This window comes from Lasiodiplodia theobromae, assembly GCF_012971845.1.
Source record: "Lasiodiplodia theobromae strain AM2As chromosome Unknown scaffold_34, whole genome shotgun sequence".
Lineage (NCBI taxonomy): Eukaryota > Fungi > Ascomycota > Dothideomycetes > Botryosphaeriales > Botryosphaeriaceae > Lasiodiplodia > Lasiodiplodia theobromae.
In genome coordinates this window covers 213,055-236,227 of record NW_023336513.1, presented here as the reverse complement: position 1 = coordinate 236,227, position 23,173 = coordinate 213,055, and the positions used below count along the sequence as shown (strand labels likewise).

General features: G+C 54.4%; 7 protein-coding genes across 7 annotated transcripts; 2 read left to right on the top strand and 5 right to left on the bottom strand.

The window, feature by feature from the left end:
- Positions 1-2,230: 2,230 nt before the first annotated feature.
- On the bottom strand, positions 2,231-5,099 carry LTHEOB_9874 (Clathrin/coatomer adaptor adaptin-like protein; the record flags this gene model as incomplete). Its single annotated transcript, XM_035519509.1, has 7 exons — positions 2,231-2,326; positions 2,386-3,522; positions 3,582-4,046; positions 4,096-4,606; positions 4,660-4,845; positions 4,902-5,025; positions 5,090-5,099. The coding sequence occupies 7 exons, from the start codon at positions 5,097-5,099 to the stop codon at positions 2,231-2,233; spliced, it is 2,529 nt and encodes an 842-aa protein (XP_035368457.1).
- Positions 5,100-5,655: 556 nt separating this feature from the next.
- Positions 5,656-7,337, top strand: LTHEOB_9873 (Sterol o-acyltransferase; the record flags this gene model as incomplete). Its single annotated transcript, XM_035519508.1, has 3 exons — positions 5,656-6,862; positions 6,916-7,220; positions 7,269-7,337. 3 exons carry the CDS (start codon positions 5,656-5,658, stop codon positions 7,335-7,337), a joined length of 1,581 nt encoding a protein of 526 aa, XP_035368456.1.
- A 1,216-nt stretch (positions 7,338-8,553) lies between these two features.
- Positions 8,554-9,180, bottom strand: LTHEOB_9872 (Fungal specific transcription protein; the record flags this gene model as incomplete). Its single annotated transcript, XM_035519507.1, has 3 exons — positions 8,554-8,583; positions 8,665-8,891; positions 9,000-9,180. The coding sequence occupies 3 exons, from the start codon at positions 9,178-9,180 to the stop codon at positions 8,554-8,556; spliced, it is 438 nt and encodes a 145-aa protein (XP_035368455.1).
- Positions 9,181-10,020: 840 nt separating this feature from the next.
- On the bottom strand, positions 10,021-12,935 carry LTHEOB_9871 (CaiB/BaiF family enzyme; the record flags this gene model as incomplete). Its single annotated transcript, XM_035519506.1, has 2 exons — positions 10,021-10,061; positions 10,127-12,935. 2 exons carry the CDS (start codon positions 12,933-12,935, stop codon positions 10,021-10,023), a joined length of 2,850 nt encoding a protein of 949 aa, XP_035368454.1.
- Positions 12,936-13,426: 491 nt separating this feature from the next.
- Positions 13,427-15,261, bottom strand: LTHEOB_9870 (CoA-transferase family III; the record flags this gene model as incomplete). The annotated part of the gene is made up of 3 exons (XM_035519505.1): positions 13,427-14,455; positions 14,505-14,803; positions 14,853-15,261. The coding sequence occupies 3 exons, from the start codon at positions 15,259-15,261 to the stop codon at positions 13,427-13,429; spliced, it is 1,737 nt and encodes a 578-aa protein (XP_035368453.1).
- Positions 15,262-15,799: 538 nt separating this feature from the next.
- On the top strand, positions 15,800-18,945 carry LTHEOB_9869 (uncharacterized protein; the record flags this gene model as incomplete). Its single annotated transcript, XM_035519503.1, has 4 exons — positions 15,800-15,880; positions 16,226-16,261; positions 16,320-17,325; positions 17,384-18,945. The coding sequence occupies 4 exons, from the start codon at positions 15,800-15,802 to the stop codon at positions 18,943-18,945; spliced, it is 2,685 nt and encodes an 894-aa protein (XP_035368452.1).
- Positions 18,946-19,957: 1,012 nt separating this feature from the next.
- Positions 19,958-22,852, bottom strand: LTHEOB_9868 (Ferric reductase; the record flags this gene model as incomplete). Its single annotated transcript, XM_035519502.1, has 4 exons — positions 19,958-20,311; positions 20,389-20,700; positions 20,999-22,380; positions 22,483-22,852. 4 exons carry the CDS (start codon positions 22,850-22,852, stop codon positions 19,958-19,960), a joined length of 2,418 nt encoding a protein of 805 aa, XP_035368451.1.
- Positions 22,853-23,173: the final 321 nt, after the last annotated feature.

Genomic DNA, 23,173 nt, shown 5'->3' with positions numbered 1-23,173 from the left:
CATCAAAGGATCCACCACGTACTGCAGAAGGAGCTCGACAGCGGTGCAGCTGCCACATCTCGCGGCAACGCATAAGGGCGGGGCTATTTCAGTGTCTATGCGACCACTTAGCCTCCATAGTTGGCGGGGAATTCCGGGAACATCTGAGCCGACTTGATTGTCAAAAATCAATTGAGCTTTGTTCAAATTTGAGCACCAAATCGCCCGTCCCAATGGAGAGTGCTGAGCTTTCCCATCTGTATGATGATCCTTGCCATTTGCGAAGCGAGCTTGATTGTCCGAGATCAATTTCCATAGAGTTATGTCCGAATGGCCTGAAGCATAAAACAGCTCTGAAGACAAGATTGGGAGATAAGAGCCTCTATCAGAAATTCTGTTTTCGGTGCGAGGATCGCTGGGCTGTTCTGTAAGGTACCGCTCGACATATCATTGTAAGTCCAGCAGAATGGCTATCTCTATCGGAGATGACGGCAGCAGATCTACTTCCTGCGATCGAATCCATTATATGGTATGTTGGACGTTACGCCATGTCTCGAAATCCGGCCCGCGGAGAAATTTGCGAAGGACTTCATGAGGAGGGTGCTCCATGACTTCGCACTGTTTCCAAAAAGAAGGCCAGTGGTTAAAAAATTGTCCATGCGATGGAAGTTTCCACAGGATCGACGTCAAGAAGGAAAAGCATGATGGAGTCTGAGGACTTTCCCGTGTCTGTCTTTTTTAGATCAATAGCTCTTGTTTTCAGCTTCTTTTCACAAAGTCTTTTCTTCAAAGTCACAGGCGAATCCTTGCTCAATTCAAAAACACGACGGAAACCCTCGACACGAAGCCGCCCAGGTGCACAAGCTGTGAGCAACAGCATCTGGATAGTGTCTGACTTGTCTTCGTGGCGGAGCTGATTAGGAGTGCGCCGGTACATGTCTTCAAGTTGGTTTCTGGAAGGATGACCTCCAAGCCAGGCTTTGACCACTTCCGATCCATACCCAAAAGTGACGATTCGCGTATATCGGATGTACTCTTCTTTTGAAAGCAGGTGGAGAGTGTTTGAACTCAATGGATTGCTCCTTCTAAGGGCCGACACGACAAGCTACGTTTTATGAGGAACAGGCTACGCTAAACTACTTCTGGATTTCCCAATTAGGCTAACTACTTGGCGGTGCTGAGAGTCCTGAAACAGAGAGGCCAGAACACTCCTGATTCCTTATGGAGCCATGTCCCCGTTTGATCTCCCCTGAGGCCATATACAAGAACGATGTCCGCAATCGCCTTCCTATTTGGTGGAGGCTGATACAGAATTGTGATCCCACCGTGCTTTGAGAGGCCTGTAATGTCAGATCGTACCTCGGAAGGCTCTAAAGCTTCCTCGAGCGAGATTCGCGACCGTTTCGTTCCCTCGCCTTCGAGGTCGTGACTGTGAGAACTTTTGCATTTGAATGGTTTCAAGAAGCTCATTGTGACAGACTAGATGAGTGAAAACAATTTTAGACCTGAGGTTTGGAGTAGACGGCGAAGAGGCAAAGAAATGCTTGGGGCCAGCGGTCTTTCTATTATATGATGGGATTTCAGCTGATGACTACGGATTTGCATACCTATTCGCGCAATGAATGGGGCGAATTCGTGGCTAATAGACCGCCTGCCAAATCCTGGGCGTCAGCTCGGGCGCTTCGCATGCCAACGAAGGTCTGCATACCTAGTAAAAAATGGCACAGGGCTTCCGGAAATTCTCTAGTGCTCATCACCACCTCTTCCCAGCTGTACGTATGACACCCGTGATCTGTCTTGATAACGCGTTCCATGTGTAGGGCATAGCTATGCTGGCGCTTTCCTACCTTGCCTAGCCTGACTTACTATAGTAGGTAGTCCCGCTCAGTAGAAGACCGTCCAGTAGTTCGACATGTGTGGAAATGAAATATTTCATGTCATGTAACACACACTTCGCCAGAAGATATCCTTCAAAGCCGTCAATTTACACATCTTCATTAACTGCATAACGTGGATCTCTTTTTTCCCATCTCCGCGTGTACTTTGACCGTCTCAGGCATTTCTGGATATCCCTTCATACATGCCGTGCATTCCACACCTTCAATACCCGGGTCTAATGCTGCTTTGCCAGTAGTAGATCAAATTAACGTTTTTCTTTCCAGAACGAAACCCGCTGAAAACACCCCCAGGACCGTCACATGCGAGATTCGAAAAAGAAAAAAAGAACATGTGAAGAGGAAGAGGGGAGAAATTATGCGGGCTCCGACCAGTCGACCTGCTCCTGGACGTTCTCCCCGTTCTTCGAGTATCCGATCTTCAACCTGAGGCGAAGCTTCGGCGGCAGGGCCTGGAGGGAAAGTAGAATTAGTAAATGATCAGAACCTTCAAGCATGAATGTTGACTTACCCCATTGACTGCAGCGATCCTCATCTGCTGCGTAGCCTCCTGGCCTCCGTCTAGCTCGCCATTGCTGATTGCCTGCAATTGCAGCTTCTGGCTCTTCGGCACTGCAGCCTGTAGCGTGACGTTGCCAAGGTGGTCGAAGTTGCTGTTGTTGCGGAATCGTGCAAGAACCAGAGCAGTGCTTCCGCTACGTTGCACCTGGAACGTGATTGAGAGGTCGTTCTTGTTGTAGGCCGGGTGCGACGGAGCACCTCCCGGCGGAGGTGTGCCCGTCTGCGGAGGCGGAGAGGCCAGACCACCGAATAGATCTGCTGATGGCGGCGGCTTTGCTGCCTGAGGAACAGGCGTGCTGCTCTGACTCGGTGTGTTGAAAAGGTCCATAATGGCATTGACGTTTGAGCCTCCCGCCGGCGGCGGGGACGTGGTTTGAGGTGCAGGCGAACCGCCTCCGAGGATGTCTGCCAGAAGGTCGGCGTTGTTTTGAGAGCCATTGGCTGCTGAGCTTGATTCGGGACCAGGTCCATCTGAGCCTCCCATCAGATCAAGCAGCATGTCTGACTCAGTAACTTGGCTGGGCTTCTTCTTGCCAATCTTCGATGTCCGCTTGCTCTTCGTCGATGCCTCACCAAGCACTCTCTGCGACTCGCGGATCTCCGGAGGTGGCATCTTCTCCAGAACACCTCGCCTAATTTGATCGTATGCGAAAAGGTTACCGTACTCAACCGCACGCTGTTGGATCTCGACATCCAGATGAGTTTGATGGGACAGCATCAACCGCCTGAGGCGTTCTACTTGTGCGGCGTCGGAAAGGCGGGTAGTGAGCTTCATGGCGGCGGTGATGATGTACTCGGTAACAATTTGGCCGGCGTAGTTGCTGTTCAGGATGGTGCCGAAGAGATCGACAATGTCGCTTTCTTTGACATCCTTGACCAATTCCTCCTCTTCGTACTGGCCACCACGCAACAACGCATCACCATACTCACCAATCGCCCACGAACCAGCGAGCGTCAGACCTTCTTGCGTAATGTCGTCCTTGAGGCTAGCGTACAGCTTTTGCACGGTGTAAGTCTGAAGGTCGGGTGTGTTTGCAACAAGGCGGACAAAGGACGCGAGAATCTGTTCCTTGACGTAGTTACCAGCCTAGAGCAGCAGTTAGAAGAAGACAAAACAATAACTCTTGACGAAAAGTCACCACTGACAAGCTTGAGGACCCGGAGCATGGTGTCGATATGCCACCTCTTGTTCGGTGCAAAACGGTCGGCAGCAATGCCAATCTGGGTGGTCATGATTGGCTTGAACTCATTATCGGCAACCTCCAGGAAAGACAGCAACTCCCGAATCAAGACGCGGACGTTCTGCTCGTTGATCAGGGTAAAGCTGAGGTCCAATGCTCTTCTGCGAATGCTGATATCGGGATCCCTGAGGCAGTCCAAGATGGTGTTCCTATGTCTCTGCACGGCATTGGGTTCCACTGCCACGACCTTGATAAGTGTGTTCAGGGCAACATATCTGATATTGTTGTCCCTGTTGGCCAAGAATTTACCCAGAATATTGACACCAAGGACGCGCAGACCGGAGTCTGCTTCGATGTCCAGAATGGTAAGGACGGCTTCGTAGAGGATGGAGTTTCCGACGTTCTTGGAGGAGTCCGTGTTTGTAGCAACCTGAACATGTCAGCGGCCGTGCCTGGCTCGCCGCACGCATGGATCTTACCTGTGCAAGAATATCGTTGATCTGCTCACTGGTCTGAGGATCACCACGGCCAAAGACACGCAGCAAGCTGAGAATCTTGACCTGAAGGAAGGGGTCGGTAATGCCGTTGACGTCATGCTCGGGGGTGTAACCAGAGCTAGAGAGGCTCTTCAGCATCTTCACGAGGTGCGGTGTCAACGGCTTGAACATCTCAATGACACCGAGCTCGTCTCCCTCCTCCTCGTCAGCCTCACACATGCTAGTGACCAGTGTCAGACCGCAAATCAGGACACCGTGGTTGCGGTCGGAGAGCAGCATCTTGGCCTTCTCGAAGAAGTGCTCCTGCAAGTCGGGGACCTTGCGGCAGATTCTCATGGCGCAAATGGCAGCCTTCCGGCGGATGTAGGGGTTCGCGCTGGAGAGGATCGTCTCGACTTCGGGAAAGAGATCGCGGGACATTTCGATTGAGGCGATGTTGCCTAAGGTGCATAGAGCGAGGCCGACAATGTACTGGTTTGGATGGTTCAAATCACTGCAGCGGGCTGTCAGGATACGGGTATGGGTGTGGATTGCTCGGGAACGTACTTCTTGAGCGAATTGGTGACCAGCGTCAGGACCTCCTGGTTCTCGTCCAGCAGCAGCATGGTGCCCAGGTAGCCCAGACGCTTGTCGGCGAAGCGCGGCGAGGCCAGCAGCTTCAGGCATTCTATCTGGCCGAAGTGGGTGCGCTCACCCAGGGTGAAGAGGTACAGCAACTTGGCGACATTGTTCCTGCTAGGCGGGGCATCAGCAGGCAGCGGGGAAGTTGGGCGTCTTCGGGGCATTACCGGACGTTGGAGTCGTGGCTCTCCTCGCGGAAGCTGGCACGGATGGCGGCACTCTCCTTCTGCACGACGGCGCGCTCGTCTGCAATGGTCTTGGCGGCACGCACGTTGCGGATAAACTGCTTGACTTTTGGGACACTGTGGTCAGCCAGGCGGGTCGGGATGGAGCGTACGGACGGGGGACTACGCACGGGAGCTCATTGTGCCGACGTGGTGCTCGACGCAGAGGCTACGGGCGGGGACTGCTCGCGCCGGCGGGCGTGGCGGGAGTGGGTTGTGATATGGTCGACGTGGTCGCGGGCGGTCAGAAGTATGAAGCGGGAGAGCTTACCGTAGTTCTGGATGCCCTCGCGCCGCTGCGACGTCCGCGCCCTGGCCAAGTCTCCTGGCCCGACCGCCATCCGCTTTAGGCTGCCCTAAGATTAACTCCGCCGCCCCCGAGCCCTGATGACGCCGGCCCAGGATCAGCTTGTTGTCTCGCCCGCAACAAGCTCTCCGTCTCTTCCGCAACCATATATCACCACCACCCCGAGTGCTGCCTGCAGCTGCCGACTTCTTCCGCGCCCTCTCGCGACTCGCTCTCGACTTTTATTTTCGCCTCCATCACCTTGCGCCAGTCCGCGGGCATCGCGGAGCATTACCGTGATGTCCACCACCACTTCCTTTGAGCCCCCCGCCGCCAACGGCGATGCCATGCTAGACATTGCCCAGCCGCGCGCAAGGAAGCCCGAGAATCCCCAGCTGCTGCGCACTCTCAATGACGAAGCTACACCCTCAGGCCTCTCCAGGCAAGTCTTATCCTCCTGCGCAGAAAAGGGGACCCCTCAAATTAACACATCTCAACAGCGGCCGTTCGACACCTGTCCCTCCTGATGCGCCCCCTTCGGTGCACGCCACCTCGTCCGCCCGCCGCCAGGTTCGCGCCGAGCAGAAGCGCCGCCTGTTCCCCACGATCGAATATGCCGCTCGCGTATCGCACTTTGACCCCCAGAGCGACTACCGTGATTTCCGCGGTTTCTTCGTGCTGTTCTGGGTCGGTCTGGCCATCATGGTCGTGTCCAACATGGTCGGCCACTACAAGGAAACGGGATACCCATTGTCCATTCGCCAATGGAAAACCTTCACTGCCAACATTTGGGAAATGGGCCTGAGCGACTTGATCATGGTTGCTTCGACTGCCATTAGCCTGCCTCTCCACAAGCTTTACGACGCCGGCAGCCCCGACTTGCGCTGGAGCAAGAATGGCATGCTGATTCAGAGCATCTTCCAGGGTGTGTGGCTGCTCTTCTGGACCCTGTGGCCCTTTGTCCGTGGCTGGACTTGGACCGCCCAGGTCTTTTTCATCCTGCACTACCTTGTTTTGTTCATGAAGATGCACTCGTATGCTTTCTACAACGGTCACCTCAGTGAGACCAGGCACCGCCTTCAGGAGCTTGACCATCCCGAGACCGCCTCAATGGCTGCCGCCAAGAAGTACCCCAGCGCCGAGACTCACCTCAACCAGCTCACCCCGGACAGCGAGAAGGAAGATGCACTCCGGGACAACGACGACTCCCTTGCGCAATTGCGTGAGGATCTTGCCCGTGAGCTTGTCTCGCCCCTTGGAAACACCAGCTACCCCAAGAACCTGACCGTCGCGAACTACATCGACTATCTTTTCTGCCCCACGCTCTGCTACGAGCTCGAGTATCCTCGTACCGAACGCATTAGGAAGTCGGAACTGTTCTTTAAGACCTTGGCTGTCTTTGGTTGCATCTTCCTCCTGACATTCATCACCGAGGCCTATGTCATGCCGGCATTGGACATTGCCGCCGTGGAGCTTGAGCTTCCTGGTTCTTTCGGAGGTCGCACCACCATCGTGCTCGAGACCATCAGCAGGCTGCTTTTCCCTTTCACTGCAATTTTCCTTCTTGTTTTCCTTGTCATCTTCGAGTATGCCCTTGGTGCTTTTGCTGAAATGACCTGTAAGCTTGCTTCCCCATCTTGAAACTTTGATTCGAATGCTGACTCAAAACAGGCTTCGCGGACCGCCACTTCTACTCCGACTGGTGGAACAGCTGTGACTGGCTCGAGTTTTCGCGCGAATGGAACGTCCCTGTTCACCGCTTCCTCCGCCGTCACGTCTACTCCGCCTCCCGCCCCAGGTTCTCTCGCTCTACCGCCACAATCATTACCTTCCTCATCAGCGCCGCTGCTCACGAGCTTGTCATGGGCTGCATTACCAAGAAGCTGCGTGGCTACGGAGCTTTCGCCATGATGCTCCAGATTCCCCTCGTTGCGGTCCAGCGGAGCAAGCCCGTCAGAGGCAAGACCCTCCTCAACGTAAGCAAACTCGATAACCTTTTTTGACTTTAAGCTAACGCATTGTAGAACGTCCTCTTCTGGTGCTCCATGGTCCTTGGTCTGTCCATGATGTGCGCTCTGTATGTCTTGGTTTAAAACCTCATCTTGAATCATCCTGCATCATCTTGCATATCTCGGCGCCGTCACTCGCTTGTCAATTACCCCATTGGTTCGGTTCTCATTTGTAGGGGGATTTACTTGCTTTTACAAAGTTACCTGGTTCTCCGCGAATGATACCCCTCTCTCTGTGCGTGTTCGATTTGGCCGTACTGTCTCCTCATATATCATCTTCAAATTTCGTTCAAAGTTAAGATAGACTTGCGACTGCACATTTTTCCTATTTCCTTCGTTTTTTGTAAAGAAACATGCATATTGGAGAGGTCTGCATCGGCGTCTCCGGCGGTGTTCTGCATATTTCTCTGTATTATTAGACTCGTCTTTCATAAGACAAGAAACAAGATCCTCGCTTAGATGTTACACATGGTAGAATAGCATCTCTTATTGGTTGTTAAACGTCAGCCTAGCGCCAAGGCGATGTCTCTGATGGTGATTTTATCCTGCAAGCCATGACTTCATCGCGACGTCGAGGTGGCAGAATCATGGATGACAGAAGCACATGTCGTATTCTGTGGCGACTTCCACACTCCTCTAGCCTGTACCAAACGTGATCGTATTCGTGTCGGCGTAGTCGTTTCGTTTGCCATCTTAAAACAACTGTGGGACCCATCGTGCTCTAAATCTGCTAGCTTCCCATTTCCCCCTTTACAAATGGTTCGACATTTGCACACAGTTTGGAAAATGAAGGTTGCTGTACGAGCGGTCTGCCATTGGAAGGGGCTTTTTTCATGCGTCGAGCGCCAAATTTGCTTTCGCAGACCGCCTGTTCGACTTGTAGGTGTGTACAAATTAAGGAGTAAACCCCCTATCGTGCTAATTTGGATCTCTTCCACAAACCTAAATTAGGCACCGTGGTGGCAATTTTGACCACAATTCATTTACAGGGAGCGGGAATAGCTGTCAAATGCATCTGATGGATGCTATTGGACGGAGCGGGTCCAGCATGGGCAGGCAAAAAAAAAAAAAAAAGATGCCTAAGGCATCGAAGAGTCCGTGATCCAAATGTACAAGCACATAGGGAGCATATAGGGCTGATATCAGAGAAGTCGGAGCATATACTGGAAGGTTAGAAATAGGATGCATATGTAGAATTCCAACGTGGAAGAGAGATCGTTTAGGATAGTGTTCTTTTTACTATGTCCATCTCTTTTCCATTTCCTCCTCGTTTCGCATCTTCAACTCGACACTCAGCACTCTACTTCGCAGCCTGCTGCGCCGCAGTATCCTGAAAGCACCGGCAAGTTAGAACAATCCCCCACGAACAAACGAACAAGAGCAAAAATAGACTACAAAAGGAATGACTCACCAAATACACCTGATAATACCGCATCTTCACCTTGCCATCCTCCTTGACCAGGTTGGCGCGCGCCGCCCAGTCGACGCTGCCCTGGCGGCCGTCCTTGAACGTGTACGCAACGGTGCCGTACAGCATGACCTCGTCCGCGCCCTTGGCGCCGGCGGGGAAGATCTTGAGCGGCGCGTGCTGCCGCGACGAGACCTTCTCCCACATGGCGTTGCGGAGGCCGATGATCTCTGTAAAATATGAGTCGTTTCGTAGTTGTTAAGATATGGAAAAACATGGATAGAAGAAATCAAGATCGAAGGAATGGAAAAGAGAGGAGAAGGAAGATGTCCACGTACCAGCCCTGCCGTTGACCGTCTTCGACGCCATGATCAAGGTCGCATCGTCGGTGAAGTTATCGGCGTACTTCTCGTGCTCGCCGGGCGTGTCGGAGATGGCGTAAAAGTCCTCGAAGAACTGCTTGTACGCAGGGTCGAAGTCGATGCCAGCCGGGTACTCAGATGCGTAGGAGTGCGGCATTTTTCTTAATGGGCTTTTATTTCCTTTGGATCTTTCAAAATATTCAAATGTGCTTTTCTTTACTGCTTGTTGGTAAGGATGTAGACAATGTAGCGATAAAAATGTAATACAAACCTGTTGTCGTCAAGGACCCGAGACAAGGGAACCGCTCTAGCGAGAAACTCGGTTATCTCGATGCTGGACTGATGGTGACGTCGGTGCGCGGAAGGAACCGAGATGCGAAAATGGTGGTTGTGTTGAAAAGTGGTGGTGGTGGTGGTGGACCTGTTAACAAACGTTTCTACCCCGAGCAATGATAGATGGGAGAGGGAAAAGGATCAAAGTGGAGCTTGTAAGTCGGTGTCCAATCCGACGTCATACGGCAAAGGGAGAGCAAGCAGCCGAAAGGCGATGAGCCAAAAAACGAACATCCCTCGGCCCACGCACGCATCCCCCGGGAGCGGAGGTCCGGCGTCAATCCATTAGTCAGCTTCCGATGCTTGCCATCGGATGTGGGAAAGAGGACCAGGCGGGCAGCAGCGGGCGAAGCATCACGCAATACATACATGCATCCTCCCCCTACCCGACCGGGGCTGCATCTAAAGGAGTTTCGGAGCTGGAAGAGTTGTTTGTATGTACATGCGGAAGATAGTACAACTGCGCGGATGACCATTGCTCGGCATATTTCATTAGCCGGCTGCAACATCTCTGGCTGCTCAATAGAAGTCTAACTGAATTCATTGCTTGGTCTCACGATGCCATTATCTGTTTTCGTTACTAGTATCAGGTGCTGGAAGGCACCAAACGATCTTAAAATACCACACCACGGCTCTCTTGGGATCTACCTATGTGAGGCCCTGGTCATCTATTTCCTTGTTGGTTCTCGGCAGCAGGTGTAGCACCTATAGCGAATTAGTACGCAGACGAACAGATGATCCGCAAGAGTTATCGCAGAGTGGAAACTTACCCAACACCCAGCCGATTCCAGAAGCCAGTCCACCCGTAACCGCATTGGCAACCATATCCCTCTTCCTCACCCTATTACTCTCGTCACCACTACCGAGATCACTACCCGCAACCGACAGGTTCCGGGAAGCATCGAGAGAGGACCTGCCGCTGTCCTGGCCACCGCTGGCGCTACCGCTAGCTCCAGCACGCAGCGGGAACGCAGATTTACTGAAAGCCGCTGCCGCTCCTCGTGCCACGTCGAAGAGTCCCATGGGTGCTTCTTCTGTTGCACTTCGGCCGACTTCTCTGCGAGGCTGGATGTACGCTGCCTGGGTAGGAAAGGCGCCGGGGGCCCTGCTGTCCGCGTGATCGTTGAAGCGCTCTTCTGCTTCATTCTCTTGTGCAAGGAGAGCCGACATTTCTTCCTCGCAGCGGCGCCATGCTGTCAAGACTTCAGGCACTGATGAGGGTGGGGCTAGAAGCAATGCTTGGGAGAGCAACTCCATGCGCTGCTCCAAGCGACGGAGAGCGGGCGAGCCAGCCACTGTGGCCGTTGACGAAGCTAGAGAGCTGTTGGGGCTGCGATGACGTCCGGCTAGGTACGCAGCTCTCCAAGATATGTCGTCTACCTGACGATTGGCGCTCGGGGAGTCCTTTGATGCGGTCGGATCAAATGAGGGGTTGAGGCGGTTGACAACAAAGGAGTAGGCGGTTTCGAAATCGTCCTCGGCTAGCGCAGCCTCGATCGCCATGCCCATGACACGACGCGAAGCTTGCCTTTTGTGCTCTTCTGTATCGACATCTGACTCTTCGATCAGGGGGCCCTCTTTCTCAAGCAACCGTGCAGCAACCAGATTTTGTCCAATGGTGACCAAGTCATCGAGCTTGGTGTAGCTTCTGGGGTTTTGCTCTAAAACTTTAGAAATCAGAGACACTGGGTCCTCGCTAATCCTGATATTAACTGGCCGGAATGGAACCCCGTGTTGAAGTGTTAGCGAGTAGAAGGACAAAGAATGAGTAGCGGCGAGCAGGGCCTCTGTTGAAAGGAATCCGGGAGAGTTCGAAAAATGGGGCTGGAAGGCACTCATGATATCCAATGCCTTTTTCATACCGCCACGGGTGACATTTCCGTTGCTGGCATTGTCGTAATATTGCATAACCTGGCGAAGAACGCATTCTTCTATGTCCTGATCCTGCAAGTGGTCCCCTCCTCTCACCTCAGGCAGGTAGATGCGGACAGCGAGCTGGAGTTGACCAGCCACCAGAAGCGATGTCAATATCTCTTTCTCCAATGAGAACCTCGCGATCTTCCCTAAAACGCCAGGACCGTTTGCGGCGTGTTGCTCACCCGGATCCATGCCCCAGTTCCAGAGCCAGATGAGCTTGCTGCGGGCTGATTTCCACGACTCTTCGTCGAATTTGGTTCTGTTAGAGAGGCTCTTGAGAATTTTGATAACCAGCTGAAGTTGATCATCTTCATCCGAATGAAAGCGGAACTTGGCCAAGTTGTTCAAAGATATCGGATGTCCGAGGTCGGCTAGGATATAGGCAGAGTATACAAAGATTTGAAGTAGGGAGAATGTCTCTACCGTAGGAACGGTCAACGGATGATTGGGATTCAGAAGGGTATCAGGCTGCAGAATGGCGGCCGTAGTGCTGTGGAGAATGCTTGTATGGCCCTCGATTTTAGGTAGCATTTCCACGCTTGAAGCGAGATCCGGAGGCGGAATAAATTCCATGATTTGGGACAAGCGCACAAGAACACTATGTGCGGCTTGGACCGTGTCCTTGCTGTCGCTTTCGGCGGAATAGACAGAGGCAAAGACAGCCTGGGCATATCGCCTTTCTAGGTGGCTCTGGACTTCTTCGTCAAGACCATCCTGGCGGCTGGGATCCGCATATCCGCCAAGGTCGACATCGCCTGGCCCATCCCAGTATTCGACAGCGCTGCTTATGAGATCGAAGCGTTGCGGAGCCTTGCGCACCATCCACGCGTAGACATGTTCCCAGTCATGATGGTTCCTCGCTGCGCCCGGGGCAGCGTTCTCGCCCTGATGAGTTTTCTCCGCTGCTGAGATCCCGACGGATGAACTGCGGCGCGCAGTGTCGTGCACTTTCCGATCCTTTCTTTGGTCAAAACCATACATCCACGGGCCGACGATGCCCTTAATGTCCCTAGCTATTCTGGTATCATCGGAAGCTGATTCCGCTCTTGATTCCTCCGCCTTACGGACCAAGAATCCTACGCCTTGTGAGCCCTGAATGGCACTGAACTTCTCCAACGATGTTGTGGAGCCCTCGTCTGGGTAGTACTCGAAGTCTAGACGGAGGAGCGGCAGCACATTGGAGATGAACCATGCGCGAAGGTATTGGGAGTGGTCGAGGAAAGGGTCGACAAGCGAGGGAACTAGGCCAAGCAAGCCGGTCTCGGCGTCTATGCGGTATGCGCGGTGTATGAGGAAAAGCGTGAGGAGGTCGAGGTCGAGGTCGGCGCATGATGCGTGTGCCAAAGGCAGCAGCTCGAGCTTTTTGACGCGTTTCTGAGCCTTCGAATTGGAGACGTCGGCGACGGGGGTGGTATCGACATCGATCTTGGGGAGCTGCTGCGTGTAGAAGCGCGAGGCGACCTCTTGGGCGTAGGTGTTGTAGGTCGAGGGCTCGGCACTCTCAGGTAGGAAAGTGAGCAAGATGCGCAGCAGGGTCTCCGGGGTAAAGGCATCAGGCCTCGCTAGCGAAAGGGAGCGCAAAGCATCGATGTGGGAGTCGGCGGCGTAGTGAGTTGCAAGCAGCACGCAGTGGGCCGGCGAGAGCTCTTGAATGCTGGCCATGTCAAATTACGTGGCCCTTAAATATTACTGTCTGGTGCGAGCGCTGAGTGGAAAAAAGCCCATGTCAAATATGAAACTGCGGCGGGGAAGAGGAGGGCGGACAGGCGCCGGGGCGGAGGAGTGAGGGCGAGGGCGGGGTGTTGTAGAGCTGTCTTGGGTGTTGGGCGACTTTCGCGCAAGTCTGTCGCCAGCAGCTCCGATGATCCACAACGCGGTCGCCGCATGTCGGCCCGTCAATGCCCACTCTCCCCGCGCTGTGACATCAATCTCCGCAACACATCCGCAAGCACCCAATCGGTGTTCGTCCGCGGCGTCTCCGACTGATGTCCGTTGCTGGCCCACCTTGTTTAAATCGCCCTTCACCACCAGCTTCAGCCTGGCTATAGTTCATCTTTACATTGTAAATGGCATTACTATTACTGAACCGACGCCTTCGTCCCAGACATGCTTTATCGTATCCAACCGAGAATGCAAAATGCGAATGCGAATGCTCAGCACTTCAACATCTCCTCGTCCACCTCCCAGCCTTCCCACGTCGGCGCGTCAAATCCGTTGGGTCTCGAGTTGCGCAGGAAGCCGTTCCACGTACCCTCGACTTCTGAAACCGGCCGGACGAACTTGACAGGCGCATCGAAACCCCGGCTGTAGCTCTCGAAGAGATGCTTGCTCTCAAACAGTTCGGGATGTGTCAGCCTCATCGTCTTCAGCGCACGCTTGCCCACCTCGTCCACTGAGTCGTAGTGTCTCAGCTCAAAGAATGCCGGATCGTGCACCTTCCGAAGCTTGTCCATCAACTCCTTCGAGTAGAGCCCCTGCTGTAAGAGGAAAATATCGTACTGGCAGAGCGACGTTGTACCATGGTAGGATCCACCGTATTTGGCGCGCTTGTACAGCCCGACGAGCGCGGCGATGGTGCCCATGCAACCAGTGCCGTAATCGCTCATGGGGAACGGAGGAACGACCGGTTCATTCAAGCCCATGGCCTGTCCCTGCGCCCATGCAACACCAGTCACACAGTCCGCAATCTGTTGCCACCCTGGTCTACCTGCCCACTCGCCAACATGTCCGAAACAGTCCTCAGCCACGTAGACAATACCGCGCTTGCGCCTTTGGGCGAGCTCAATGAGCTGCTTCGGGCCGTATCCAAGACGTTCAAGCGAGCCGGGACGGTAGCCATCCAAAATAACATCAGCGGTCTCAAGAAGTTCTTCAAACACTTTGCGATCCTCGGGCTTCTTCAGGTTCAGGTCCGCCGTGTGCTTGCCCAAGTTTCCGTCAACCTGGAAGAAAGGAACATCGGGAAGATCTGGCGAAGTGACCTTGATCACATCCGCGCCGTATTCCGAGAGGCCGCGGCCCATGGCGGGGCCGGCAATAATCCTGCAGAGCTCCAGAACCTTGATACCAGCAAGGACTTGAGGCTTCGGTGCTGCGGTGGAGAGGCCGGGGAAGGGCACGGGCGGAGAATCCGACTCTATTTGCTCGACTCTCCACGGGGGCTCCTGCAGCAATGTCTTGCCCTATAACGCACGTTAGCCCACGTCCGGGGAACTCGCTCGACCGCCTTACATGACTTGTCTCCTTGAATTCCTCCCACTTCAAAGCCGTGACTCCAGCTTGCCTCTTCTCCGCATTCATCTTCTCGAGCTCTTCAGCAGTAAATTGTTTAACGTGGCTTTCTATGAGCTTGATACACCCCATATAATCCGTCATGTCCGGTCTGTGTCCTTCAAGGCCAACCATGTTCAAGGCGGTCGTCGCCTCAAGAGAACCGTGAAGATGGAAGTATTCGCCCGGGTTCTTGGTCTCGTACAGATTCGCGGAGAGTCTTCGGTAAAGGATGGATTGCGCTTGCAGGAGGTCGGTGTCTACTCTGTGTAAGCCAATGGCAAGAGTTTGGTTTTAGAAAACGCCTACCTTTCAGCTTCGACTTCACGTCCGGGTGTGCCTTGTTCATGCCGTCGACGGTGGAGAGGTATGCGGAGAAAAGAAACGAAGAGGCGCGGTCGAGATCGACGGTGATTTGCCTGTCCTTCTCGCCGTAGATCAGGTTGGCGATGGCAGCGGCCATGCCCGCCTCCACGGCCTTCAAGGCCGACGTAGCCTCCGTCTCTTTGAAGGGGCATGGAAAGTACGGGCTTCCCGTGTTCGCGGTGGTGAAATTGGCCTTCTGGATGACGTCTCTGCACTCGATGGGGATCTGGGTCTTCGCAAGCTGGAGCAGGCTTGCGAGCGACTTCCTCGTCTCGGCTTCCATGGAGTAGGCGTCCTTGGGGTGTCCATTAGTGGCAGCGGCGCCGTTCGGCGCTCCGTTTACAGCGGTCATTCTCAGGTACTGGCAATCACTCGGTAGTGGGGAGTGAGCAGGGCGAGATTAAGAGCAGACGCAGGGTTATAAATGGCGAAGGGAGGGCCTGCGGCAAGGGAGGAGGAAAAGTAGACCGCTCGTAAGCGCACCCAGATCCGAGGGGCCGCGGGAACGGCGGCGGGTATATATGAGGGCGCCATGATGGTGCTCAATGGACGGGGTTGTTGCGACGGCGCTGGTGGACGGGTAGGGCTGAGCTGTGTGGTGCGGCACCCGACGACGACTGACGGCAGGCCAAGCACCCAACACCACCGCTGGGCGAATCTCCGATCGAAGCCCGCAACCAGTCGCTTCCGGGGCGTGCGTTCACCGGAACGAGCTCGGACTGCGTGACCGCTCGCAGTCGACTATCAGGGCCCCGCGGCGGGGTGCAGCGCCGTGCCGTGTCGCCGTGACAGCATCCGACGCGCTTCCAGCTCGCAGCTCCTATCCGAAGATCCACCACGGCGTGACATCGACCGCCGGCAATTGCCCAGCACCAGCGCCCTCCTCCGACATGACGCGCCCAAAGGTACCGCCTGAACAGCGCCAGAGGACCGCCCAGGCCTGCGAGGTCTGCAAACGCCGGAAGCAGAAAGTGAGTCACGTCTCCTCGTTGAACCCAGCGCTTCCACTTCCGCCTCCGTCTCCGTCCCCAGGTCGCCCCGTGCAAGCTCCCGTCTCACCCGCCAAGCACATGCAACCGTTCTCCATGCTCTCCCGTTCCCCGCCGCCTCAAATATGGCCATTGCCCCAATCCAGAAAGCCGTGACCCGTCCGCCCGCGATGTGCATTTTGCGTTGCGGCCGTGCTCACCTGAGCTTGTCTCGTGTCATGTCATTGTGAATTCCGCGTAGAGAATGGCTCGCCACCGCCACTGAACGAATCGGCCCTCTGTTGGCCATGGCATCATTGGGATTGTCCCTGCTAACTACCGCTGTAGTGTAACGGTCTCTACCCTTGCAACACATGCGAAAAGGTACTACTCAACTCACTCCCGTGCGGGGAATCCGACCTCACTCATGTGCCGCCTGTAGCGCAAGTTTACTTGCATATACGTCGACCGGGAGGGCGACCCTCCAGAAGATGGCCCACCTACCAAGAAGGTCCAAACCGAAAATGGTTCAGGAGATTCTCCGGCCCGCTCCGGCGAGAGGAGCAAAGACAATGCCGGTGCGAATGGCCACCCTAAAAGCTCGTCAAGCCTTCAGAGGACATCGTCACAGAAGCCCAAGTCCCATGCGCATCAGTCTCAGAAGCGATCAAACCCTAAGCCTATCCACTCGGTGACCCAGGCTTTTGAGCCTGATGCTCTAGAGGCTGCTGAGGCCGCCGCGAGGTCTCTTCAGCATTTTGCAACCAGAGTAGAAGATCCGCCTAAGCCGCACGGGACCTCAAATACCGCAAGTACTGATGGCAATGAAGAAGAAGCCGTCATTTATTCGCAGATGCGAATGCTCCAGGACCCGACAGGAAGACTGCTCTACGTAGGAGATGCTGCGTCGCTATCATTCCTTCAACTTCTCCGGATGATGGTGGAAAACGTCTCAGGGCCATCAGCATTCACCACGGACCCGCGGAGACACAAAATCACTGAAATTCCTTTCTCACTGCCATCAAACATGAGGCATACTCACCTGTTACCGGACAAGAGGACCGCTTACATTCTGGTCGAGTCTTTCTTCATAAATACGCATGGCTTTTGTCAAGTATTCGAGAGGCATGCCTTTACTGCTGCTTTGGAGCGCTGCTATTCCGACCCCTTAACTACCGAGCCACCATGGTTATGTCTTCTCAACCTTGTCTTCGCCATTGGACTCATGCTAGCGACTCCTCGCCCTGACACCCCGGACGCTGCTATTATCGATAAGCTCCACAGGGACCATCCGGATAGGGCCGAGGTATTCTACATGAACGCCAAAAGTCTTAACGATCCTCTCCACGGATTCGAAGATGCCGATTTCTGGTCCGTTCAGGCTCTTTTATTGATGTCATACTACATGCTGGTAAAATCAAAAAGAAACACAGCTTTCGCTCTACTCGGTATGTGACTCGATAATGAAGCATTGCTATATACTCCTCAGAAGCTGACACTCTCAAGGCATGGCTGTGAGGTCCGCATACGCCCTAGGACTCCACCGAGAAGAAACAATGGTAATTTTTGGCCAAGACGAACAAGCGGCAAGACGGAATCTGTGGCGCTCGCTTTTCGTCATGGATAGATTCCTATCATTCTCCCTCGGTAGACCTGTTGCCATTTCCGAGGATGATTGTAGTGGCGACACTCTACGACCCGCGCAGCCCGAAGAGCACGATGCCTTTGGCTTTGACTCGGCTTTCCAAACCACAATAAACCAAGGCAAGACTAACGCCAGCGCGCTTGAGGCCGCCGTGCGAAGTTGTTCTGTCATCGGAAGGATCCTCAAGGAAGTCTATCAACAACGGAAAATTAGCACCCGTCTGGCACAAGAAATAGCTGATGTGTGCAAACTGTGGCCGAAAGCGTTGGCCCCTCAACTACACTGGCGGCAAGCGCCAGCGGCCTGTCCCAGTCAAGGAATTGCCATCCTTCATGTTAACCTTTTCTATTGCCACTCGATCATCCTCCTCACTCGGCCATTCTTCCTGTACATTATGAATGCTGAGACGCAGAAAGAGATGGGACACCAAACGGCAAGCTCCCATCAACGCCACAAATATCCTCGCATGGAGAAGTTCAGTGAGGCATGCGTTATTGCTTCGTCACACAGCATCGTCCTGGTTCAAGCCGCGTACGAGGCTGGTTACCTCCCACGACGGAATCCTGCTGTGATGTACTTCCTCTTTGCCGCGACGCTGGTTCTCCTGGCCAACGAGTTTGCCGGTTTGTACAGCAGCCGGGAAGCAGACCACTGTATCTCCAACGGCATCAACATCATGATGTACTGCGCCGACTGCGATCAGCAAGCCTCTAGGCTCTTCCACATCCTCGAAGCCTTCAGAGAAGTAGTCAGCCAACAACGCGACCGTCGACGCCGACTGCAACAGCCTCAACCCAACCTCATGGGCTCGCTCAATCAACCCACCCCTCCACAATTCCCCAGCTCAGCGTCACGCCCATCCGTGTCCTCAGAACCCCAACAACCCCAGCAATCCTTCATGCCGCAGCAGGACTTTTCCAGCGCCATGGGCCAGCAAGCCACACCACCCGACCTCACCCACCCCCACGTCTCGGTCCAACAAGCCGCCGCCGCCGGCCAACTGCCCCCCTCGGCTCTCCTCAGCCCCACAGCCACCGCCCCCATGGGCGCCCCGACGCCTCAGCACCAACACCGGCCCCAATCCGTCGCGCCCGCCTCGGGCGCCGGCACGCCGCGCGTAGTAGCAGCTTCGCCCGCGGGCAGCACTTTCTCTAGTGGCGCGCCCCCGACGCTGTCGCGCAACTTGTCGCTGTCGAACCTGCTCGACCTCAACGCGCTCGACAGCATGGGCGGCATCCCTAGCATCCGCAGCGACGACGGCGGCTCGTCGGGCGCGGAGGAGCACATTGACTTCGATGCGTTGTGGGCTTGGCCGAGCAATACGCCGGCTGTTGGGAGTCCGACGCGCATGGGGGGCCAGGAGGTGACGGTGCAGGGGATCAGCGATTCGGCGATTCCGTTGTTTGGGGTGTATGATCAGTGAGGGTTCGTGTTTCTTCGAAGGGGGAGGAACGAGTGTGCGTGCTGGTTGTGTGCACGTGTCTTTTTTATGATGGGATGCTATGGTGGTGTGGCGTTGGTGAGGAGATATTTGGAACGGTGGCTGATGACGATGACACCTTTGATCTGAGGGTGTAGATTCACGATGCATATACGTAAACCAAAATGGATATAAAGCTCTTTCCTGCGTGGGCACTCGAGATATCTAGATGTGGATGTACCTTTCAAATTTGAACGAACACGTCCGAAAACTGAATCCAACTACACCCATAAGTACACTCGCACAAAGCACTGGTGGAAAAGGCAACTTTGTAAGGCTTGGTCCGCATATAGTGCAACATAGCCCGATGCTGTGCTCCTCTTCTACGCTCTACAGGGGTCTGAAGCTAAATGAACAGAAACTCTTCCCCATACGACTTCATGTGTTCCTATGTCGCCATCCCCTTATCAGCGTTGGTCTATCAAGTAGTACATGCTCAGCTGCCTCTTGTCTCCGCAGTAGGCAGCTATTCAAGCGGCGATGGCGGTGTGACCGTGTTGGTCCCAGTGGTACCATGAAAACTGTAGAGATTGACTCGCAAAGGGGACCTAGCGGTAACAGATGGGCGACTGTAGGGATGGGTACTTGAACTAGCTTATCATCGGTAAGAACAACCGTAGCTTACGAAACCGGTGGTTGCGGAGTGTCGAGGTGACGAGGCAGCGTCGAGAAGGGGGAGGGGAGCGGCAATTTGAGGGGTACTATTCTTCACGCTGGCCTTCGGTTGCGATCACCCTTTAGTCCTGTCTTGAAAGCTGCCAATTCCGGTCATCACCATGTTCTATTTCATCATTCTGCGGCGAAACTCATTTTGGGTAATTGGATCCGATGTCCAAATATATTTATGCAATTCCAAAATTCACATTCACGTCGAACATTTGCTTTGGCTCCCCATCGTAAAGATAGTATTAAGTCTGCATCTGTATCCGAACGACTGCTCTAGCTCCCCTCCCTATCAAGATGGTAGTCTCCAGTCTATTACCTCTCCCATATTTGGACTCTCGCGTTTAAAAATAGACATTCCAGTCCAGTCCATGGCATCCTGTGCCTCCCTCTGAGTCCACACGTAGTAATGATTGACGGCGTCCACCATCTCCACCGAGAAGACATTTTCCAGCTCATCAACATTGGACAGATGCCTCTCGGTGGTTTGGTCTTTAGAGTCATCAATGGCCCACAGCGCATTCGCGAGGTTTCGTATTACGCTCTCTGTCCTCCCTCCTTCCCAGGTGAGATCAAAGAATTCCATGAGCGAGGCGCAGAGGAAGTCGGTCGCGTCGGTCATGCCATAGAGGCCTCTGATGAGCCGCTATGGAAGACGCAAAAGAGAGCAAATCAGCCTTCGTTCCTTCTTGTTTGTTTGTTTTCTTTCTTGCTCTCACTTACCCTCATATACCGGAGATGGCCATTGAATTCGGTGCTATAGTCAAACGCCAGAGTCTTACCACGATCCTTAAGACCTTCCGGAATTTCGTCGGCCTCCATGGCCATGGTTTTGAGTGCGCGCATCTGGGCAATTCTTCTGGCGAATTCCTCCCTGTATACTTCGTGCGACTCCCTTGCCGTCCTTGCGATGTGGAGCGCGTCCTCGAGGAGGCAGTGGACATGGTATCGGACGATTACAATTGAATCGCGGTAGAGATAAGCTGGGTCTTTGTTGCTATTGATCCATCGCATGGTGGCCGCTTCGAGGTCGAGCTTTGTGGAAGTCAGTTAAATCGGATTTAAGCTTGGTGGAGGTAATTGCGCATTTCATACTGCCATGTTTGGTTGCCTGTTGCTGAGCGATAAGACTCGGTACGTGTATGGATGAAAGTGTCGTGTCTGGTGATGCAAGAGAACTGAGTCTTTAAAGTAGATAGGAAGAGCGAGGACAGATAGTCGTGGTTGCCGTATTCAGTAGGTAGATCCTGACTTCTTCAAACCTCCAAATGGTTTCCCTCCTTCACAAGCCGAAAGCCTCCGCATGCCAAAACACGTCCCTTCCCCTTCTCACCCACGAGCCAACGTGCCTGCGCATCTCCTTCACCATCCCATCCGGCCCGCACACCAGGACCGCGACCGCCCCGGACGACGCCTCGAACGCCTCGTCCACAATGGCAGCCAGGTCCGGGCGACCGCGGGAAATGACCCGGCCATGCGGCTTCTCCTCCTTGCCGTTGTTCTCGTCCTCCTTCACGAGGGTCTGAGCGTCGGCGAGCTCGATGTCTTCTTCATCGTCATCACCTGCGAGCAATCCTTCGCGGCCGCTGTCCTCATCCACAGCGCCAGGACCACGCGTCACGAACACGTCGATGTCCTGGTTTGCAAAGGACGTGCATGAAGACGACGAAGAGCTGCCGGCAGCGTCGGGTGTTGTCGGTGGGAAGGCCCAGCGCGTCTCGGCCAGCCGTCGCACCGCCCAGACGAAGCGGACGCGGGTGCGTAGCGCGGGCGACGCGTCGCCGGGATTGGCACCCTCGGTGAGGCTGCGGAAGAGCGGGACGGTGAAGGTGGCGCCTACGCCGCCGGCTACGAGGAGGACGTGCTCGAAGTCGTTGAGGTCTGGTAGAGAGGCGCCGTAGGGGCCTTCGATGGTCAAGGGGATGGTGGGGTTGCCGTCGGTCGTCTGGCTGCGGAGGGAGCGCGCTACTGCGGCGAGGTGCTTGGTGTTGCCGGCGAGAGAGCGGGCGACCAGGAGCAGTTGTCTGTCTTTCGCAGGGACTGAGGCGACAGTGAAAGGGTTTGTGCGGTAGCGCATTGCGAACGTGTTTGCGTAGCTGAGTGAAGGTTGGCCCAACGGCGGCTTGCTAAGATGGACGTGTTGACCAGGTTTGAATTCCTTTGCGTCTTTGTCGAAGGGCAGCGGCACCGTGACTTGGACAAGATTGGTGCCGGGGATTAGAGTGATGGAGCCAGAGAACTGCCGCATTTTGGCTTGACGGAAGATTTGAAGAATGACGAATACGGCAAGCATTTCGAAGACATAGGTGCGGATGTGAGAGACGTGAAATATGAGGACGTCGACGAGAATGATAGCGAGGAGGACGTGGGTAGTGAAGAAGATGCGGTAATTCCAGTTGCGGATGTAGCTGAGGGCCGTGGTGCTCATGGTTGCGAACATGACGAATCCGATGAGGCCGGTGATGACATCCACATCACCAAGACGCTTAGTGAGAACGCCGGATCGGACGAAGAAGTTGAGGTAAAATGCCGCGTGTAAGCCGAAGAAGCCGGTGAGGATCTTGCCTAGCAGCTGGTGAATCGCAACGACACGCTCATACGATAGACGAGTCAACATCTGGATAGGAGAGTACGCGGATCGCATTGCAAGCAAGTACTGCAGCGGAAGCTGGGACGCTGCAACCATGCCGAAGCGCTTCGTGAGGTGTAGATAGTCTAGAAGCAAAAGTCAATATATTGAACTCAACCGTGGAATTTCGACGAGAAAGCGGCGAAGCAGAAATTACAGCATATTTAATGTCTTGTACAGGAACTCACCATTACCAGTTCTGTGAATACAGAGAAAAAGAAGCCAGAGTGACCACACGAGCCCGAAGATGCACTCGCCCTTGGTAAACCAGCCTTCCCTGAGAGTCTCGTCGGCCCACCAGCGGAAGCGCGTCAGCTGCTCTTCAAAATACCAATACCAGGCTTTCCCCTCAAGGTTCATGGTTTTATTTGGGAAAGGAGAGCGAGGCCGCTCTTGCCTGGACTTGCGGAGAATAGCCCATCTCACAACGAAGCCCAACTGAGCGACAATAAACACCGCGAGTATGGACCATTGCGCAATAATCCCATAGAGATCCAGCAAGTTCCGGCGAACAGCCTTCTGCTCGCTGTCGAGGGTCACGAACTCGTAGCCAAACATGTCGGAATGCCGGGTAATGATGTGGTGGAGCAAGAAAGCAAGCGGGTCCTCACGATCCGGCTGTGGTTACCTGTACATATTATATTCGGAGTTGAGGTGAGAAGGGAGTCGGCTCAGCTCGGGGCCGGAAATTAAAAGTAAGCGCAGTTTGACTTGGCTGTCATTGGCCATGGCTCGCGAATACTGCGCAACGTAAGCTGCAACACCATCCGCTTTCGGATAGCTCTCAGCCCCTCCGCTCAATCTCTCCACTCAGCCTCCCTGCCTAGCCCTACAAAAGTTTCTTCGTCATGACTCGTTCTACACGAAGCTGTACCACCG